This window comes from Lytechinus variegatus, chromosome 18 (assembly GCF_018143015.1).
Source record: "Lytechinus variegatus isolate NC3 chromosome 18, Lvar_3.0, whole genome shotgun sequence".
NCBI classification, from domain to species: domain Eukaryota; kingdom Metazoa; phylum Echinodermata; class Echinoidea; order Temnopleuroida; family Toxopneustidae; genus Lytechinus; species Lytechinus variegatus.
Window position 1 is genome coordinate 4,668,428 of NC_054757.1, and position 22,218 is coordinate 4,690,645.

The window sequence follows — 22,218 nt, forward strand, 5'->3', positions numbered from 1 at the left end:
GGGGGCTTTAGCTCCTACCTTTTCCAAAACATATATGGCGTAAAAACCTTATAGGATATGGTCAGCCCCCCCCCCACTTTGAAAACCGTTCCGCGGCCCCTGTATTATTACGATCATTATTATTATTATTGTTATTATTCATTATTACTATCATCATCATTATTTATTGTTGTTATTGTTATTATCAAAATAATGATATCATTATTATAGATATTTTTTATCATTGAAAATATGCCCCTTCCATACTTTCCGTTTCTTGCATTTCATTTAATTCCTTCAAATAAAATCGCTGTAGACTCGTAACGCTTGGTATTATTATCATATTTGTTATCATCATTATTGTCCCTTTTTCTTACTGTCATGTATTTTACTTTGTTATTGTTATTATAATTTCATTTTAGTTAATTCTTACTATCATGTATATTCACTTATTATTATTATAATACTTTCGCTTTAATATTATTCTTTTATTATTTCCTATAACAATGATTATTCTTATTTTTTATTATTATTACCATTGTTATTATTATTATTAACCTTATTTATCATAATCATAATTATCACTATCATAATTATTATCAACATCATTATTGTTATTCTTTATTATCAAATCACCATCATCATTATCATTATTGTTGTTATCATTACCTTGCTTTTCATTTCCCTCACATTTTGTATTGATTCCTTTGTTTTGTGGTTTCGTGTCATTCTTAATTCATTCTTGCCCCCACCCCCACTTCCTAGTTTGCTGTTGGAGCCCTTGCGCTTTCTCCCTCATTGTTGTACTTTCTTCCTTTCCCCTTCTTTCTTTCTCCTCTATTTCTTTCCTTCTTCATTCTTTTTGTACTTTCATTCTCTTTCTTTTCTCATTAAAGCAGGCCGGGCGGCGGAGCGAAGTTGAAGGGGGGGGGGGCACAGCAAAAAAAGTGGGCACCTTTTCTTTCGGGATGGGCACCATCTTAAACATGGCCGTATGAAGAATTTTTTTCGCTGGGGGCAGAATATGTGTAAACTTTTGGGGAAAAAACTAAAACGCGAGGGAGCAAAGCGACTAAGCTTATCATATATTTTCGGAGGGGCCTTTGTATTATGGTAAATGAAATTGATGGATTTTTGTGCATACTTTTAGTGAGTTTTGTGAAAATCTGCAGTAAAAATGTAAGTTTTCACCCCCTTGCTGTGTATAATATACGGCCATGATCTTAAAACAAAAAAAAAACAAATATTATCTAACCCACTCACGTGTCTCATGAAAAGGAACCTAGGAATATGTTTACAATTGTCTATAATTCATTGGGTTCTATGCACTTGCAGATGATAAAGAACCCGGGTGCATTCGGCACGAAAAGCCAGAGTTTATTTTTCAGGACAAATTTATCTGATTTGAAGAACAGGCACCTATCATGCCTATGAGAAGGACAAGGTGACGCTCGTATCACATAAAACAGGTCTCTCTCAGGTGAAAGAGGCTAGAACACGTTCGTTAATTAGGGGATATTTTTTTTTTGGGGGGGGGATAAATTTGGCACTGATACGAGATATGGCATTTGATGACACATAAAAAGGGTCCTTCTCAGGTAAAAAGGGTGTTAACAGGCGGTGAGGGGGCATTTTTGGAAGAAAAGAAATTGGCACTTATACAAAAACGGGCACTAGGTAACACTGAAAACGGGTCATCTTCTGATGAAAGGGGTACAGTATACGTTCGTAAGATTGCTTTTTTCTTGCGTATGAAGTGGGCACTTTTCCAGTGCTTCAAAAAGTGGGGGCAATGTGCCCCCGGCCCCCATGATAGCCATCCCTGCTTTAAAATTTTAATCAACGTCTCCTCTGTACACTTTCCTCATTTTCTTTTCATTTCATCTTTTCTCAATTTCCTTCCTTGTTTACATCTTTTTATCGACAATCCTTAATTTATTTCCATATCCCTCTCATTTCCTCTTCTTACAAATTTCTATCTCTTCTCTCTTTTCACGACCCCTTTCCCCCTCTTTATTTCTCTATATGCTTTCCTCTTCTTTCCCTTTTTTCTTTTCTTCTTTCCTTTAATTTGATTAGTAGCTTTTTCTGTTCAATGTTAGGAAGGGGAATGGTGATGGTATCTGCTCCCCTTTCCCCAGTTGTTAGGCATGTTAGGATTTGCATAAAGGCCATTATCATGTATGATGATTATGTTACTCGGATCATGGTTCTGAAAATACCATACCAATATGTGTTAAGGATAATATTCTACTTTCGAATTGTTCTAACTTTGTTTATTCTTAAGTACCGCCTTACAACTTCATGCTTTTTACCTCTTTCATAACGTTTTTACCTTCTCTTCTTTTCCTAAGACTTTCTGCTCCACTTCTTCCCTTCACTCCCCCTCTCTCTCCCTCCCTATCCACCCCCTCTCTCTATCTGCCTCTCCTTCCCACCTCTCTCTTACCTTTCCAAAATTCCACAACACAAGTAGTTTTCAATACCATTATCCGTATTATTTATTTTTAATTATCTGAGTCATTGTTTGAATATTTTTGTGTCTTTATTACCTTGTGAATACATCGTAATTCGGCCTTAGCCGCGATGATGTCTTGATTTTTATTAATAAACCATCTATCTACATGTATCTATCTAAAAGGGAAGTTTTTCCTCCCCGCATCCTATAAAACCTGATATAATAGGATATTTTTGAAACAAATTCAAGCAGACAACATTGAATGCATAGTGTAAGAGAATATGCGAGAGAGTCAGGGAGAGAGAGAGATGAAGTGAATTTATGCATGACGAAGAGTGACTGTATCATGATTAAGAGATAATCTGTGACCAAAAAGCCCGCAATAAAGATACGATTGACCTCAGATTCTGAGTGTGAGAGGTGAAGATGAAGCTGCAAATAATAATTGTAGTTGTCTATTACTTCTTATCATTATATCTATTATCATCGCTATTAGCTTATTATCATGATTATAATTGTCATTATTTTGTTATAAATTTTGTAGTCATATCATCATCATCATAGCCCATAACAAATTCGTTTTGTAATAATTTTATTCATGATCATATTTACCCTTTTCAAAATATCAAAATTTATAATTTTTTCTGAATATTTGCAGCAAATAATATTTTTCATCATGTATATTTGGTCCAATATATTATATTTAAATTAAATTGAAGTGATTTTATTCTAATTTACTTTTCTTATATTCATTTTTTTTCAGAAGGAATTTGTGAAACCAAATGAAAATGATTTTAAACTAGAGGAGAGAGAGGGAGTGGGTATAGGAAGGGAGATAATTTACATAGATTAAAAATAGGGTAAAAAAGGGTTGACTTTTTTTTAAGTTAGAGATAATCTTTGGATCTTTCTTGGAGTTGTGGTGGCTCTTAGAAGAGCCGTTTGGATAGACGAATCGTCTATTGGAAGTCATCATCTGATGACAATTGGACAAATGCCCCTTTCTCGTAGTTGTTTGGAACGGGCCCCATCTGTGCAGTTGGTGATGCTGGTGGGTTGACGTGCCGATACCCAGCTGGAGCGCAGACACGGCGAGTTGATGGTTTCCTTTTCTTCCCCCTCTTCGAGCTGGGCCCTGGTGTGGAAGAGTGAAGGGGGTGTTGGGGGAGATCAGCATCGACGTCATCGTCCTCTGCGTCGCTGATTCTCTGCAGTGATGTATCAGCGTTACACTTCGACCATGTCTGGAAGAGGGGGACTGCAGTTTCCAGTAGGGGTGGGCCGGTCAGTGGATAGCACTCGCGGAGGAGATCGAAGAAAGCGACAAAGATGTTCTGCCCCCTGACGTGGTTACGCCAGATCACCTCTGCCAGGTGTGCCTCGAAGTTGGAGAGCTTGGTACCATTTATCTTTCGGAAGTGGTCTTTTGCATGTTTCCAAGCTCCCTCGATGGCGTTGGTACATACTTCCATTCTCTCCCGGTAGCCTCATCCTCGAATACCGCCTTGAACTGGTTTTTATGGATCACCGAGAAGTGGCGGTATCCCTCCTCGTTTAACCGGCTATATCCACTCCATCCATCGGTGAAGATTGTGGAACCTGTGACGACGTGCCGTTTGATGATGGACAGCAGCGTCTGTTCCGACCTGTCGTCGACAGGATACAAGATCAGTTTGTTAGTGGCTCGTTCCACCAACCCTACGATCCACACCTTCACCCCTTTGTTTCCATCTCCTCGATGATACTTGCAACGTCGGCCGAAGAGGGACTCGTCGATCTCGACTTCACCCTGGAGTTTGACTGGGTTTTCGACGTTGTAGTGGGAGTCGACGAACTTCTTGAAGAGGTCGCGAGTATAATTCGCCCAATCTACCGAAGTTTTCTTGTAGTCCATCCCGGCTTGAACGGAACAACCCTTCAGCGACCCACCCAGGAGGAACGTCCTGAGGAATTCGAGGAGGTCTTGCAGGACGAAGTGGCTACGATCAAAGAACGAGTATCGCGTTATGCCGTACTCCTTCTCACGATGCCCCTTGCGACGACAACGCCAAGTGAAGCCATGATGCTTGTCCTTCCTCGACGTCCACTTGCACTCACTCCCACATTCTTCGCAGATCATCGAAGCTGCCAGAAGCCGTTGGTTTTTCATCCATTCGAGGACGAACTCGGGCTCCGACAAGAAGAGGGAGTGGAAGCTCCAGGGATTGTAGAAATCTGCGACGGTGCATTCTTGGGCTGAAACTCGTTTTCGAAAGTTGCCGGCCATGATGATAACAAACATGAAACTCAACTAACATCTAATTAAAAAAATCGACGCTTTTATACATTTTTGGAGGATCCAAAACACATCTCTTAAGTTTAGTCTGGCTACATTTTGACCAATCACCTTACCATGCTACATCTAGCCTAATTCTGATTCGTCAATTAGACATTCACCCGTGATTTGCCGCCTAAATTTTGGCCATATTTGCATATACCGTAAAAAGGGAAGGTATCAGAGCTCTGGAGGAAGAGAGAGATGGAGGGGGAAAAGGAGAGAGGGAGGGAGAGAGAATGGAAGGGGGGCGGGAGACTGTCATATGCCTTTCCAGATGAGGCAATGAAAATTGAAAGATAAGCATGGGTTACACCAACGTCCGCATTAAATACTTAGCCATTAAATGAAGAAAGTCACTGAGTATAACCCCTACCCCGTCATCAGTCATTTTGGCGCTGAATATAAATGTATGCAAAATAGGGCCGTATGAGACGAGCCTGACGATCATGATATACACATAGCTCTATGGTATACCCATGACTCTATGATATACACATGGACCCTACATACAGAAACGTAATCACAACCCAGATTTATCATCTTGATGGAAAAAAGAAAGGGAAAGATAAGAAAGAAAAAAACATGAAAGGAGGGGGATAATTGAGAGGCTGGCAAGAAACTTTGTACACCCAGATATTGAACATACAGTCTGCATGGTAACAACAAAATAAAGACAGTAAATCAAGCTCTTATTTGTTATGCATTGACAAAAATAAATGATCACATTCACAATAATTTAGCCTCCACATACCCATTAACTGTACATTCATTCTCTATATTCAATTATTCTCTCAACTCTTCACCATCCCCTCTATTTTTGTGTTAATTTTTTCCTTCTGAATCGTAGTTCCCAGTTCCCGCCTCTTCCTTCACCCCTCCATCATCTTGTGGTTACATAACTCGAGGGAGAAACCGCGTTTGCGGTATATCGAGGAGAGTGCATACGGACCTACTTTACATATTATTTATATTCAGCGCCATAAGGCTAATAGGAACCGATGGGTACTCATTGGATATCATCGTCAGTATCTGACTGAATTTGCATATCATCAAAATTCACGGCAAGGTATATTCTTCGGATGACGCTTGACACTTAACCTCTCATTTTGTTCATTTAGTACGCATGACATTGATGTCTTAATATAACCACACTGTCGCTCGATCTCGATCTTGACAATAATAATAATAACATTCATAATTAGATAATAGAGAGTATACAAACAATAATTATAGAATCAATTGCATAGCATAATAATGATGATAATAGTAATCATTATATTGCCAATAATAAAAATATGAATAATCATAATAATAACATTAATAAAGAATAATTATGATATATGATCATGATCAAGTAATGGTAATAACATACTGACAAGAATAATAATAACAATAATTATTATAATGATAATTAAATTGACAGTAATAATAACATTCATACTATCATATCAAGAAATTAACAACAATAATAAAAACAACAATAAAGAATAAACAATGATAATAGTAATGGTAATTATAATACTGACAAGAATTATGATATATGAAGATGATATAGTTATGATTATATTCACCCTAATAATACCAATTATCATATGATGACAATATTGACAATATAGTAATAATAATAGTAACGATAATATAATAATGATGACTGTAATAATGATGTTGATGGTAATGGGGTTGCGGAATGGTTTTCGAAGGGGGGGGGGGGTGTTACACCCACAAATGTAATGAATTTGAAGGGATATTTGGCAAATTCGTTCCAAAATAAAATCCTTTTGTAATACGTTTGTATTGCAGAGTCATTTTTCCAGACCCGGTTAATTCAAAAGATTATAATATAAGTCCAAAGTCTTTTTTCCAGACCCGGTTGTTTTAAAAAATTGTGATATAAGTTCAAAGTCTTTTTTCAAGACCAGAGTAAAAAAGTAACAAAGGCCCACATGGAAATATAGCGTAGTCTTTCACCCAGACCCAGATCTTTGAAATAAAAATGAATACTACTACTAATAAATTAATAATAATAATGAAAAAATATTTATGTCGAACAACATGGACATATAGTGTAGTCTTTCCTCCAGACCTAGTTAAAAAAAATCGTTAAAAACACGACAAGACATAAACCTCGCAATCTTATCAACATTGAATAGCACGGAAATATGGTGTAGTCTTTGCTCCAGACACAGTTATTTCAAAATAGGAAATCATGGGAAACAAGTTTTAAGATTAAAGTTATGCTTGATTTGTATTTCTAAGAGAACTGGGTGTGGGGTTAAGACAACACTCTAAATCCAAGCATTTTAACTTTTGGGTTTAATTTTCAAGATTGGTCTTATAGCTTTGATGTTTTTTCCAATATTTGTTTATCTTTTAAATAACCAGGTCTATAGACGAAAGACTAGGCATAATACATGTTATTCCACAGGAATAAGGATGTGACAAAGTCTTATGTTTTTAAGATTGTTTAAATTGATTTTAAATAACCGGATCTGGAGGAAAGAGTATGTTTTAAAACTTGTGTTATTCCACAAATAGGGTCTCGCGTTAGAAGATTTTTTTTCATATTTTATGAAAATTGATTAGGTCTGGAATAAAGAAAACGCTCAAAACCTCTTTTTAAAATAGGTTTTAGGTTGAAGGATTGTTTGGTCTTAAATATTGAGTTTTTCTTATTCTTATTATTACTATTAGCGTTATTCTGGAAAAAAATAACTGGGTCTGGCTGAAAGACTATGCTATAAATATGTCCATGTTAGCCAGCATTAATAAGATTATGGGGGGGGGGGGCTGTCTTTATAGTTATACTGTTATTGTTGTTGTTGTTGTTGTATTTATAATTTTGGAATATCGGGGTTTGGAGAAAAGACTAAACTCGATTTTTAATTTTTATTCCACTGGAATATCATTATGGTATCTTAGTTTGGACTTATATTATGATTTTTGAAACAACTGGGTCTGGAAAAAAGACTTTGGACTTGTATTATAATTTTTAATTAACCTGGTCTGGAAAAAGACTTTGCACTTTTGTGCTTCATAATTATGAAGGCATTTGTGGGCGATCAAAAACTATTACATTCATGGGTAAAGTACATTACATTGGAAACTGAAGATGCACAGTAAATCACAATCTTATGGTCATATTTTTACGTTTATGTTTGGAAAAAGGTAGGGGCTGAAGTCCTCCCCCCCCCCCAACTTCCGCAGCCATACCCTAAAATGCTTTATCCTTGTCACGTTGCATCGGGAAACTGTCCCCATCCTCTTGTTGAACGAGCACGCTTTGATGTTGTGGGGGGACGGTATCACGAGTATACATACTGTTGGAGCTATCCCCACTGCGTACAAAGCGAACTGTGTATCCCATAGCGTGGGGATGGTATCACGAGTATAGCTATACTGTTGGAACCGTCCCCACTGCGTACAAAGCGAACTGTGTATCCCATAGCGTGGGGACTGGATCACGAGTATACTATACTGTTTAAACTGTCCCCACCGCCGTGAAAATCGAACTTGATTTCCCATTGAGTGGGGACTGTATCACGAGTATATAATAGGGAGAGAACCCTAGTGTTTATATACTGTGTGTTTCATTTGTGTGTGTTATCATTTCGCCACATTGTTGTGCGAGAGTTGGGGACTGTGTTCTGGAGAAAGGAAGTGATTTTCATGCGTTCTGGTAGGTGTGAATCTAATAATCCCCACTTTTGGATTTGGGGACTATATCACGATTATGCCAATAAAGGCAATTGATGGGAGAGATGCCGCTATGTTTCATCTAATTTTTTTTTTTAAATTTAAGTTTGACGATGTTTCACTTTTTGATATTCACTTCTGTTCGTTAAAAGTAAAACATTTTGGGCCTAGTTTTACATTTAAAAACACCAAATATCATTATGATTTTTGTTAGATGATTGGATTTTTTTTGGTTTGCTTAAACTTTGAACTTTTTTCCTCTTTCAAGTTTCATTTCTATCCTTTCAGCTTTCTTCTAAAAGTTCTATCCTTCCTGCTTCAGTGCTTGCCCTTTTTTGTTCCATCTATCTTTATTTCCGATTTTCTTTCCTGATCCTTTCTCTGTGTTCATTTTTTTCTTTCTATTTATTAAATTTCTGTATTTTTATTTATTTCCTTCATTCTTTCTTTCCTTTTCTTTGCTTCCTTCTCCCTTCCTCTCCCTTAAATTCTTTTTGCTCTTTCTCTGCTTCCATTATTTTCTTTTTTTTTAATTCTCTCCATTCTTTCCTCCCTCTCTTTTCTTTTATTCTTTATTTTATTTTTCCTTCCTATTTTCTATTATTTCTTTTCCTCCCTTCCTTCCTCACTCCGTTTTTCTTCTTTGTTTCCTTCATTCTTTCTTTCCTCCTTTTTTCTTACTTTTTTTATTTTCTCTCCTTTATTTTGTCTTTCACACATTTATTCATCTTCCTTTCTTAATTCATTTCAAAGAATGATGGAAACGTTTTCACTCTCTTTTATTTCTTTCATCCTTTTCTAACTTTCTTTTTTTCCTTTTTCCTTCATTTCCCATTCATTTTTTTTCTTCTCAATTCATCTCTTTTTTTTCTTTCTTTATTTCTTTCTTTCTCCCCTTCATTCTTTCGTTCACTCTCCCAATTCTTTATATTTTTTTCACTAGTCTAACACTTTAGCCTTTTTTGTTGGTCTTTTATTAACATCTGGCTCGGTCAATCTGCTCCCTCGTGCAGCGTGCTTTGTCGATTGTCCCGTATATTATTTTATTAAATCTGGGGAGCGTTTCATGAAAGGACTTGTCGGACGTTTTATCCGACAAGTCCCATTTTATCCGACAGTAACCATAGTAACAGTGCCTCACAGCCAATCAGAGTCAGAGACAGATGTCAGATCTGACAACTTGTCGGACAAAAATGTTGATGAAACACTCCCCTGGTCACCCTGGGTCCGATCATAAACATCAATCAAAATCATCATGGGGGAAGAATGAAAATCAGGTAAAGGGATGCTTGGCCTTTGACCTGTCCCCCCCCCCCCCGCGACCATCACTCTAGTTGGATTTATTGTTAAAAACAGTTTAATGACATTTATTGCGGTGACAGATGACACCTCAAATCTTATCAAACCGTGGGGGGGGGGGGTTATTTACTTAAATGACATTTACTCCATGATTGCATATCAAAAAACTTCAGTTTTTGTTAGTTTTTAAGGCTATTTTCTGAATGGATTACTTTGCTTTGCATATTTTACTTTTGACCAGGTTATTTTGTTTAGGTTGAGTTGACATCAGATAGCATTGTTAACACCAGCAGCACACATACAAAATTTTGTCCATATGTGCGAGAGTTACATGTGACACTTAAAATGATGGATGGTTTGACTTTAAAAAAAATTGAGCTAGAAGGTCACACTTGTCAACTGTGTCTTTGATATGTTACAAAAATGAAGCCCAGAAAAAAATGCGTTCGAAAATAATTATTTAATGCTTCAAAAATTGAATTATAAAGTGACCGGGAACACCATCTTAATTTCATCCCATACACTTATGTGTACTATTTAGGTGTCTATAAGACGCCTATTTACAAAATCGGGGTTTGCCTTGTAGTTTTAGCTTTTCATTCTCAATAATAGTTGTTTTCAGGGTTTATTAGTTTTAATACATGTTTCATCTTGGTTTGAGAATTTTTTAAATCGGCTGCTCACAAAGTTAAACAATACCTTTGATGCTATGTGTGTTAGTTTTCCCCAGCTAGTTTCTCTTAATCAACAGAGCCTTGATGTCACAAGTTTGATCTACTTTCTCCAATGGTGTACCTAATTTGTACGTGTACTTTAACATTGCACTTGTCTGTCCTTTGTGCCTCTTACAGGTTACTTGAGAATTGAAGATGGCAGGCTTCGGACGCGGAGGGAGAGGGGCCGCTCTCCTGAAGCTCCTGGAGGAGCCACAAAGGAGACCTGGTCAAAGTGGAGACGCCGAGAAGGTAAAAATGGAGATATTCCAAGGAATAATTTTGCTTGACTAAAATAAATTTTAATGCGATACGTTGAAAATTATTCCCTGTATTCAATCCTGTATAGGGTCATTCCATCTGGATTCACCCAGTGGTTGCACCCGACCGTCTCAGAATTCGTTGTAAATTGGTATACATAAAATTCAACATGGCCCAAGCACAAAACAGAAAAATTATTCAAATCGGTCCGTCGGTTCTCGCGCTACAGCCCGCCCTTTTCTCCTTGTTTTGACAAAAATGGGCGTGACCTTCAACTTTCAATGGCCATTGCATCATAACGTGTTGACCAATTTTCATGAAAGTGGTACTATTTAATAGGAAATTCAGAGAGGAATCCAAAACATGCATCAAATAATGTATTGGAGCGATTTATAAGGTCGTGACCCTTGACCTATTCTTTGACCTTGAATTTGACCCCCGGACAAATAATTCTTTGACTTGATTTTCGTGTATGTTAATTATTTGTATGATATTGACAAAATATGTTAAAACCAATGATGATATTTTATTTCTTCACCTTTAAAAACTCTTCCAAAGATATCATGAAATTTCACTCTAGTCCCACATACTGATATTCATGTTAGTAAAGTGTTCAAAAGTTACATGATTTCTTCTAATCTTAAGTCACAGTATGCAAACACATTAAAGAAATTAAGCTCATCAGTTCACAAATGAAACATTAAACATTTATGCTCATGAGTAGGTATCTGTTTAGGCATTTTGATGTTCAGCAATATATATCATATATGTATATATTCTTCTTAGTAAAGTGTTTACCCGGTACTTTTATCATCAAATTGTTGAGTATATGCTTATTTAAGGATCCCTAATATACATATATGATATATATTGCTGAACATAAAAATGCCTAAACAGATACCTATTCATGAGCATAAATGTTTAATGTTTCATTTGTGAACTGATGAGCGTAATTTCTTATCATGTGTTTGCATACTGTGACTTAAAGATTGGAAGAAATCATGTAACTGGTGAACACTTTACTAACATGAATATCAGTATGTGGGACTGGAGTGAAATTTCATGATATCTTTGGAAGAGTTTTTAAAGGTGAAGAAATAAAATATCATCATTGGTTTTAACATATTTTGTCAATATCATACAAATAATTAACATACACGAAAATCAAGTCAAAAAATTATTTGTCGGGGGTCAAATTCAAGGTCAAAGAATAGGTCAAGGGTCACGACCTTATAAATCGCTCCAATACATTATTTGATGCATGTTTTGGATTCCTCTCTGAATTTCCTATTAAATGGTACCAGTTTCGTGAAAATTGGTCAACACGTTACGACACAATGGCCATTGAAAGTTGAAGGTCACACCCATTTTTGTCAAAACAAGGAGAAAAGGGCGGGCTGTAGCGCGAGAACCGATGGACCGATTTGACTATTTTTTTTTGTTTTGTGCTTGGGCCATGGTGAATTTTATGTATACCAATTTACAACGAATTCCGAGAGGGTCGGGTGCAAAATTGCACTTTCATTGGGTGAATTGGCATGGAATGACCCTATACATGTATATTAAGAATGAATATATTTTGAAGAAAAAAAAAGAACTTAATTGTAGGCCCTTCATATACAGTACATTTTGCAGATTACTTTGAAATCTGCCATGGTATTGTGCACTCTGCGCTTGTTTATAACTGCCTTTACATATAGTGTAGGTGAGGATTAAAGGGGAAAATGGTTTTGATAAAATCAAGAAAATGATGGATAGGTGGAAAATTAGTCAAAATTAACTGATTTATAGAATTCTATAATTTTGATTTGGTGATGACACATGTGATCAGCTTCTAGATTGTCATGTATGAATTTCACAAAATGCATTTTCCAAGAAAATTAAAAATGATTTTACCTGTATATTCTCAATTCGGTTCTGTGAGAAATATGTTTCCAGTCATGAACAATAAATAATTGGAATTTAATTTTTTTATACATTTAGCTTTCTTATAAAATGTCACAGAATTTAGAATTAAAAAAATCTATACATGTACCTTAATATTCTCTGATTAATTTTTGTTAAAACCATCTGTACATGTATTTTCTCAATTTGTTGTTCTTCCATAAAAAAGAAACTTATTATTTCAGATGAATTTCCCCCTTAAACCAGCTAGAACATGTATGACACTAAGGGCCTTTTCACACGAGAATCTTGAATCATCATTGCAATTCGTCTATAGAATCATTGTACCAGTCACACGTTTACTCGAAAACTGATTTGAATTCAAATTCCTCAGCGAAGGCAGTATTGTGTCCTTCGTGACTTGTCAATCAAACCCAATCAAAGCACTGCATCGCAAAAGAGAAAATACGATTGAATGCATGACAATTGTGAAAGGTCATGTGAGCTCCTCCCCTCGAAAGATGTTTTGGAGGTTAACCCTGTCAGACGTAAAATTTGTACCGTAATTTGAGTGAAACTTAACTGGAATTCACCTCCGGAGAAGAATTTGAATTTGTGATTCTAGTTTGGTATCACACGTGCTAAAAATTCGTCATTCAAATAATTTTTCGCTGGAATCATCGTTCAAATTACGATTTTGGTACCGTGTGAAAGGGCAGTAATACTCCTGTTCCTGTTCAAGCCTTTAAACAAATATGTGAACCTCGTACCAGGGGAGGCTTTTAAACATTTTTATTATGCTTTGTTATATCTGTAAAGGTCGAGATTAAACCAGCCAGTAGGACCGATGTCCCAACTCCCGGTGCCCCTAAACCGGCATTTGGGAGAGGTTTACAGAGACAACAGATCGAGGAGGAAGCTAAAAAAATTCCAGGTGAATTGTCATACGTTTTGATCATGTTTTGAAGTTATGATCATTATAATTTTTATATACATTACTCAATTATTGTATAATAATAAATATGCAATTATGTTCCATTTATTTGAAGATTTTGTTTCAGTATGTTTTCTCGAATTGTATTTTTTAGTATGATTCATTGGAGCAATTTTGTAATCAGTATTGAGGATGCCAATACCTATTGCGCAATATTCTCTTGGCCTGGTGTGGTGGTGGTGGGTGTATTGCAACATTTCCTTTAGGGGAATACCAAGCAAAGATGAGTCATAATAATAAGCAGGATTTTGCCTGAATTTTTATGTAACCTGTAATCTTACAGCTTTCAAACCAACATAGACACCCTTCTGACAGTTAAGGGGCCAAGTTAGGTGAGCAACCCTTCCTGGTTGCTCTCAAAGTCAGCAATGCTGCTACATGTACATGTATTAAAATCAAATTGTATAATGCAGGCGAGACTGCCAGAGGCGTTCCATTACTGTATATTGTTCTTCCTCCCCCCTCCCCTCTTTTTTCAAGGGGGGGGGATCTGAGAAATAAATTATATTTAAACATTGTTGGTTCCTGGACCTGAATTTTCCCATTCAACAAAGATTCAAACCAGTGCCATACCTGCGGGGGGGGGGGGGTAGTACTATCAAGGAATGTTGTCTTCATATGCAGCCTAAGGCCCCTGCTAATGACTTTTGTATAGAAGGCCTCTTTCATTCAACACAAAATTGTATTTGTGGTAGTCTTATGTAAAGACCCTCTTGTGGATCACAGTTTCAACTAGTGTCTGTGCCTGCAGGCTACAGGAATAGATGACATGTACAGGGCAATGTTCTATTTGCAGGATCTGTGTAATGGATATGGAAGGCCAGTTCTTACATTTATTATAAAGCCCTTGCCATTCACAGAAATATGAAAAATAGTGCAATGCAATGTTGTATTTGTTATTTCTGGGTCATTCCACGGGGTTGGGGCAACAGCACTTTTTTGTGTTCCTTATGAATTGTTAGCTTTATCCTGAAAATGTGTTTGGTGTTTTGATGTTGCAATGTGGTTTTGTTGGAAGGCAGTTATGTAAGCAATTACTTGATGCAGAAATAAAAATGTTGAACTGCAAGAATTATTGATGGTGAGACTTTAAATGATGATGTCCAGACTCTTTTTTGGGGTACCAAGTGTGACATCCAAAATGGTCATTTTCAGTTGAAGATATCTAATCAAAAGATAAACTTAGTCAAATTCAAATGGCCATAATTGATAAAGCAACATTTGTTTAATAACAAAACAGTAATGGGATAGCAAATGAAAAGAGGCTTCATATCATAAATCATTCCTACAACTCGGCATACCACCGTTACATGCGATGTCCGCGTTTATTTTTTTCTGTAACGGCGGTAAAGTGGTAAATAACTAAAAGTCAGATATCATTTTTTCCAAAGTTATGTGTCAGAAATAAAGGGCAGGCAGTAAGCAACTTTTCATCAAAAGATTAGCTTTGAAAACCTATGATAATGTCATTTAAATTAATCGAGTGTCGCCGATGTTTTGGGCGATGTCCGGGTCAAATTTGTAACGGTGGATCACATTTCATCGCGTATGTAAGAAGGAGACACCGGAGAAGAGACCGTCGTTGTATCAGACGGACGGGATGTTAGCCGCGATCCACATGCACATGAACAGCCACGATGTCGGGCGTTTTGAAGCATCGCAGTTGGGAATCTTCCTGCGATGTCTGTGAAACGGTGGATTGGATTTCCACGATGTTTTCCCTTTCAAAGCAACGTAAGTACGGAGATTTATCCCGATACTCGTATTTTGAAATTAGTTAAACCTTATCTTTAAAATGTGGAACTATATTACCATGCAGAAAGTGTTTTTAAGTTTGAAAAATCTCGCTAATTTTCCATTATCTTTCACTTCGGTCCCACATGTAGCTTCTTGTGTAAGTAAAATATGTAAATGAAGACATCGCCGTGTTTGTTTCCAGATTTGCTGAATGGTTCCAAAGAAAATGTTTTTATTACTGTGATTCCGTGCAAACATGTTTTGAATGGTAGCTGACATGATTCAATCGTAATTTAGTTGATTTTTTTACACCGAAATATGTTGATTCAATAGGCCAATGGATAGTCAGAAACAGCTCTTTCACTGGTGATCATGACGATCACGATGAAATCTCAATTTGGTAGAAAATTTCTCCTTGTTTAAATTGGCTCCTACTGATTCTAGGAAATATGGGTATCAAAGACCTGAGGATCAAATTTGAATTTGCAAAAAAATGAGAATTTAGAACCAGTGGCAGCGCCACGGGGAGGCAGACCCCCCCCAAAAAAAAAAATTTTTTTTTTTTTTTTCTGCTCGTCAGCTGATCCCAGCCCGAAAGGAGGGGGGGGGGGCAAAATAATTTTTCTGTTACTACCCCCTACACATAGTAGATGTGCTTTGTGTATGATGAAGCATGGGAATAATTCAATTACTAGTAATTCTTAGCTGTAGGCCTAACCTTCCCAAAACTTTTCATCTTGTTGAATGTTGGTATACTTTTCAGCACTTATTCTTTTTCCCTCATTTCTTTCTCCGTTTTTTCAATTGTATTTTTTTTTATTTCTATATATTCAATTGTTAGGGACTTTTTCAATCGTATTTTAATTTCTATTTATTCAATTGTTAGGAGAGGGGGTGGGTATTTGTTTTATCAGAAAGCAAAAGCCTGTGTGATTGTTTTCAATGTGATTTTTTTTATTGCAATATAATGACATTTTAAAAACATGTACAAGTGAACAAAAGAAAATGTGACACAATCAAGTTTGTTTCACAAGAGTTTATTTGCTGTATCAAAAGGTAAATTGCAGATTTGAATTCCATTAATTCATTTAATTCCAATAAAACATGAATATATTATGTAATTGCTTGAACAATTAAACTTCAGAGATGAAAATTAAATAGGATGGTCATACAGAACTAAATGGAATTGTCAAGAAACACACCTTGATTATAATGCAGAATAAAATTAGATTAAATTCATCCATTGAGAAACGAAATTGAAGTAAAGATAATTTATGAAAAGGTACAGGTAATGGGCAAGTAATTGTATTGTCAAAACAAAGTAGAACACAAAAGCAAATACAAAAATCCTTGTATAAAACATAACTTTATATTTAATTTATGAACTATGAAATGATGAATTCTATTTGCTATGAAAAAATACAAAGTGAGGGTTCTTGTGTATTTTGCAAGAACAGATCAGATTCCTTGTCATTGCCCTAGTAATCCACCCCCCCCCCTTACTTTAATGAGAAAATGTCAAGACATGTACATGAGTAAATGATTTCATATAATATAAAATATCGTGGAAACAATCCAGCAAGTTTTGTTGATTAAAATGTAATAATTTGAATTGTGTAAAAAAAAATAGTCAAACTTCCAAATACTATTTTTCTCAAATAACTACAGGTAGCCTCTGTTGAAGGTTAAAATGTATATCTTCAGTACATGAAGTGTCAATCTGGTGACCTGTACTCCTGGCCTGATGGCGAGGCACAATTCTACCTCTATCCATTGGGTCACCGATCTTCTTGAAGTTCATAAACTTGTAACCTGAATGCAGAGAGAAATATTGCATGTTATTTCCAATAGTCAGGTTTAGTGTACAGTGTAATACATTTTTTACATTTGCCAGTAAGAAGTTTACCATATAGTTTTTAACTAAAGGAAAAGATTGTACTTTGCAGTTTTATACTTGAACATTTATTAGAATAGCTTAGTAGAAATAGTACATTTTACTCTCTCATTCAACTCTATGTTCAAACAACAGGTGTAAGTTTTTTTATTCAATTTGTCCACTAAGTACTTTACAATTGTCCTTTTGGCATGCTGGAACTTAATGTTTTATCCAATGCATCTATTCCAGTGATGACATGATTATATTTTAATTAAAGTCACTTAGAACTACATTACCATGTAACTGAGGTAAAACAAATTAGAGTAAACAAAGTGAACAAGTCATATGTGTAAGGTATTAATGCATTGTCTATGAATTGCATGCCAACTTTGTCTTGTTTTGTCTTGAAAAACCATAGCTTAGAAGAACTAAACTAGTACCTTTTCCCTACATCTTTTTCACCAGAGTATTGTATCAAAGGTATCAAAATTATAATCGTGTACATGTATGAATAAAAAAAAATTTACCTGTTCATTGATATGCATTTCAGAAGCTTGCCTGTAGATGTTGTATTTCTACACTTGAGTAAGATGAGTTAACTCGCATTTAGTGTGTTGATAAGTAGAATGTCAAGTCATACTATTCAATATGACCATTACAAGGACATGATGTCCATGTAACGGTGGTATGTACATTTGAAAGTGATATCTTGAAGGAGATATTTTAAAGTAATAAAAGATTTGGAGATCATAAGCTAGCACTCTTGTTTTTTTCCCTTTAGACAGAAACATATGTTTCAAGAGAAAGATGGAAGTGGAAACCTTGAGGATTACCGTAGTATTATTTTGAATATAATTTATCAATAATTTTGTACATTTTTCCTTGTTTAAACTCTAATTTAAATTGCTTTTATTTGCAAAGAATTTGACATGAAAAATGTTTTTCTTTAGTATAATCAATTGATCTTGTGCAAATATTCTAAGGCATAAAGTGGAATTTGGTGTGTATTGGCCATTAATGGACCTTAACTTAACAATGCTTCAAAGTATACCTCTGTTACTGAGACATGATGTCCATGTAACGGTGGTATGTACATTTGAAAGTAATATCTTGAAGGAGATATTTTAAAGTAAAAAGATTTGGAGATCATAAGATAGCACTGTTTCGTTTTTTCCCCTTTAGACAGAAACATAAATGTTTCCAGAGATAGACGGAAGTGGAAACTTGAGGATTACCGTAGTATGATTTTAAATATAATTTGTTCATAATTTTGTACATTTTTCCTTGTTTAAACTCTAATTTATTTGCTTTTATTTGCAAAGAATTTGACATGAAAAATGTTTTTCTTTAGTATAATCAATTGATCTTGTGCAAATATTCTAAGGCACAAAGTGGAATTTGGTGTGTAATGGCCATTAATGGACCTTAACTTAACAATGCTTCAAAGTATACCTCTGTTACTGAGACATGATGTCCATGTAACGGTGGTAACACCAAAAATAGAAGGTTAGGCCAGAAAGAGTAATTGAGTTTTTCCAAAGAGAATATTCCATTCTGTTGAGGCATGACTTCTCTCAACTATTTAGTTCTACATGCCATCATAAATTCAATTTTCTAGACTGGTGAGAAAAAAGAATGACACAGAACATGGCACTGGTATACACACAGAGCATCAAGTTCCATTTATTGATGCTAAATCTATCAAAATATATATGCCATGTCGGAAAGTGTGGAATAAAGTGACTAACAATGTAGTTAGCAACATATTTATCAAGAGTAATGGAGATCAACCCCTTTATTTTGACAGTGGGAGAGCATAGTCTTAGCAAGGATGATAAATGATGTCCATGTAACGGTGGTATTTTGTCAAATCTTGCTTCTCAGTTTACTCCAATATGCAGGGTGGTATCAAATGCCTGTAAGTGGATTTAGTTGAAGGACTGTCCCATGAAACATATAAGAAATAAAACATTTCATTTATTACATTTCTATTTTTTGACCCTGATGTCACAATTTTTTGCCCCAACCCCATGGAATGACCCTTCTATTTTGAATTGATAAGAAGCTTCATTTTATTTTGCACTTTGTGTACAGTAAAGGATACATACATATGTATGTATGTATGATGTATTTATGTACAGTTTGATGAATATTTTATACCCTAGGTAATTTAAAGAATGAAATAGTTTTTATACACATGGGAAGTATATTATTTAAGGATTACTTTGTATTTAAAAATACAATTGATCAGTTGTGAAAAATTGAAAATTCCCTGAATTCCCAGCAGGTGAAAAGAAAATTCCTCACACTTTCCATGGAAATTTTCAGAAATATCTGGAAAGTTTCCAGCCCTTTGCAACCCTAATCATGAGTTTGATAATGCAGTATACAGTGTAGATCCAATTGAAAGATCAGAATTAAACATGGGTTTGTGAATTACGGGAGTCCTGGGGGTGTTTCACAAAGATTTAAGTATGACTTAGAGTCGCACTTAAATGTCTAGTTGCGTGCAGTATAAAACGCATGACAGCATTGGTCAGATCATGCCAAGAGGACGCGCACTACTGCGTATTGATCAATAAGATTGCGCGTTGCATATCATGTACGCGTCGACATTTAAGTGCGACCTAAGTCATACTTAAATCTTTGTGAAACACCCCCTTGATCTGATTAGACAAAAACATTGTTTCTCTTCTTTTGTTTTTGATTTAGTATAGATTCAACCAGCCATCTAGTTGGAAACTACAGTGTGATTTAGACCTAAGCCTTGTTTTAATCATTGATATTCTTTTTTTTTAAATTGCGTACTTGTTCTTCAGGGGTACAAACAAGTGCGCCACCACAGAAGGCACCCGTGCCATTTGGACGCGGGATTTCGAGCATGCCGATTGGTCGAGGTTTTTCTTCCCAGCAACCCCTATCACAGACACCCTCCCCTCGCCAGACCCCTTCCCCACTTCAGAAACCCCCCTCACCAGCGCGGAAAACCCCCTCACCGCCGCAGGCGTCCCCCTCGCCGACGGGCAGGGGCATGGGCATGATGACCTCCGCTGCATCTTCAGCCGTCTCCAGCCCCGCGCCTACCCCGACGCCCTCCGTGGGACCTGGTGGGGACAGGTTTGCCACGCTGGATGAGAAGATGGGCCAGATGTCTCTCCAAGGGAAAGAAATTCATGGCTCTTCCGGCAGAGAGTAAGTCTCATCACTCATGTTCTCTCAGTCACTTGACTTTAGTCATTCTTGGGGGATTTTTCTCTTGATATTGCCCTTTAAATCGTAGCATGCCAAAGTTGCTAAAATCGGCACAAATGAATCCGACAGATAGTATGCAATTTTACAGGCTTGTTTGGAGTTGAGGAAGTTTGTTTTTGGAAAAAGTTCAAATTCCATCATGGCTTGAGGTGAAATAGTCTACACTGGCAGACCAAAAGCTGCCATGGAGAAAATATTTCAAAAATGAAAAACAGGTAATTCGAATCTTTAGGGATGATAGAAATCTGTTCAACCCAAGTGGGTGTTTCATAAAGCTGTTTGTAATTTAAGAGCGACTTATAGAACATCAGGTGAGCCTTTCTGACGTGCTAAATAATCACTGATGAACATTTAGTGGTGAATATCATTTACCACAAGAAAGGATCACCAGTCGTTCTTAAAGTCACTCTTTAATATGAACAGCTTTATGAAATGGCTCCCCAGAAGAGGTAAACATCAGGGTTTGAAATTAATCCAGAGGACGTCAAAGACCAGCTTCAATGTCGCTCTTATTTGTCTTTGATATTTTTTAAGGCCTGAAAAAGAAGAAGCATAATTGACAATCTGGTTCGAAAAATACTTTTTCTTACACAATTATATTGCTACGCTATGTGGTTTGTAAATTAAATTGGCTGTTTTCAATTCAATTCTTTTATTTCATTTCCATTCAAAACATAATACAAAGTAATATAAAACAATACAAATCAAATACAATTTTACAGGGCATTCTTACTTCGTAAAAAAAAAAACACATTATGATATAGAGCATAAATGGAAATGGAAATGAGGGGTTTGTTTAAAGCAAACCGTTAATTTATTTTTTAAGTTCCTATTTGTGGTAAACAATGACCAACCAAGGAGGCAAGGAAACAAGTTTCCATCAACATTTTGATCTTTCTTGTATTATTGTTTACTGTATTAAGGTTTATATCATTTTTTCATCTTTTTCATCATTGTTCTATAGTTATTTGGTTTTATTGATGCGGTAAATCATGTTGAAAGCTTTCATAGCATAAATTTCGTATTAATGCCCATGTTGTTCTGATCATTGTCTTCAAGGGCTCGTGCAGCCAGCAACTACATTCCAATCCGTTGTTTGAACAAAGCAGTCTGGCAGTATGCGGTATCCTTTTCACCGGAGCTCGATAGCAAGAAGATGAAACTCCGGATGGTCTTTGATCATTCCGATGTGATTGGAGACGTCAGAGCTTTCGATGGAGCCATTCTCTTCCTTCCTATTAAACTACCTCAGAAGGTATGAATCACAAACCTTCCCCCCTTACACAAATCTTTAAAGGACAAGTCCACCCCAGGAAAATGTTCATGTAGACAAAAAGAGAAAAATTGAACAAGCATAACACTGAAAATTTCATAAAAATCGGATCTAAAATAAGAAAGGTATCACAAGTTTTGCTTATTTTTCACAAAACAGTTATATGCACAACTCACTTATATGGAAATGAGAGTGCCGATAATGTTCTTCACTCACTATTTCTTTTGTTTTTTATTGTTTGAATTACACAATATTTCAATTTTTACAGATTTGACATTAAAGGGGAAGTTCACCCTGACAAAAAGTTTATTGTAAAAATAGCAGAAAAAATAATAAAAAATATTGCTGAAGGTTTGAGAAAAATTCATCAAATAATTAAAAAGTTATTAGAATTTCAATTATTTGATTTGTGACGTCATATGCGAGCAGCATTCCTACATAGCGAATGGTAAAAAATCAATGAAATGCCATTTTCTCAGAAA

The 22,218-nt window shown here is 35.9% G+C and overlaps 2 protein-coding genes and 1 long non-coding RNA gene across 3 annotated transcripts in view; 1 reads left to right on the top strand and 2 right to left on the bottom strand.

Annotated features, from left to right (window-relative positions):
- Nucleotides 1-3,842: 3,842 nt before the first annotated feature.
- Nucleotides 3,843-4,703, bottom strand: LOC121432146. The gene has a single exon (XM_041630002.1). The coding sequence runs from the start codon at nt 4,701-4,703 to the stop codon at nt 3,843-3,845; it is 861 nt and encodes a 286-aa protein (XP_041485936.1).
- Nucleotides 4,704-10,595: 5,892 nt separating this feature from the next.
- Nucleotides 10,596-22,218, top strand: part of LOC121431753 (piwi-like protein 1) — a 31,118-nt gene continuing 19,495 nt past the window's right edge. Inside the window, exons 1-4 of the mRNA XM_041629448.1 lie at nt 10,596-10,711; nt 13,424-13,538; nt 20,031-20,403; nt 21,523-21,718. Coding sequence (XP_041485382.1) covers nt 10,616-10,711; nt 13,424-13,538; nt 20,031-20,403; nt 21,523-21,718 — 780 coding nt within the window. The 5' untranslated portion in view covers nt 10,596-10,615. The remainder of the gene's footprint in view (nt 10,712-13,423; nt 13,539-20,030; nt 20,404-21,522; nt 21,719-22,218) is intronic.
- LOC121431755 lies at nt 17,009-18,006 on the bottom strand. The gene is made up of 2 exons (XR_005972157.1): nt 17,739-18,006; nt 17,009-17,147 (listed from the first exon to the last, which is right to left on the bottom strand). It is a non-coding gene; the product is annotated as an uncharacterized LOC121431755 (long non-coding RNA).

Bases quoted from the DNA above. Each gene is read 5' to 3' on its own strand.
- LOC121432146 (XM_041630002.1), bottom strand. From the start codon at position 4,703: ATGGCCGGCAACTTTCGAAAACGAGTTTCAGCCCAAGAATGCACCGTC.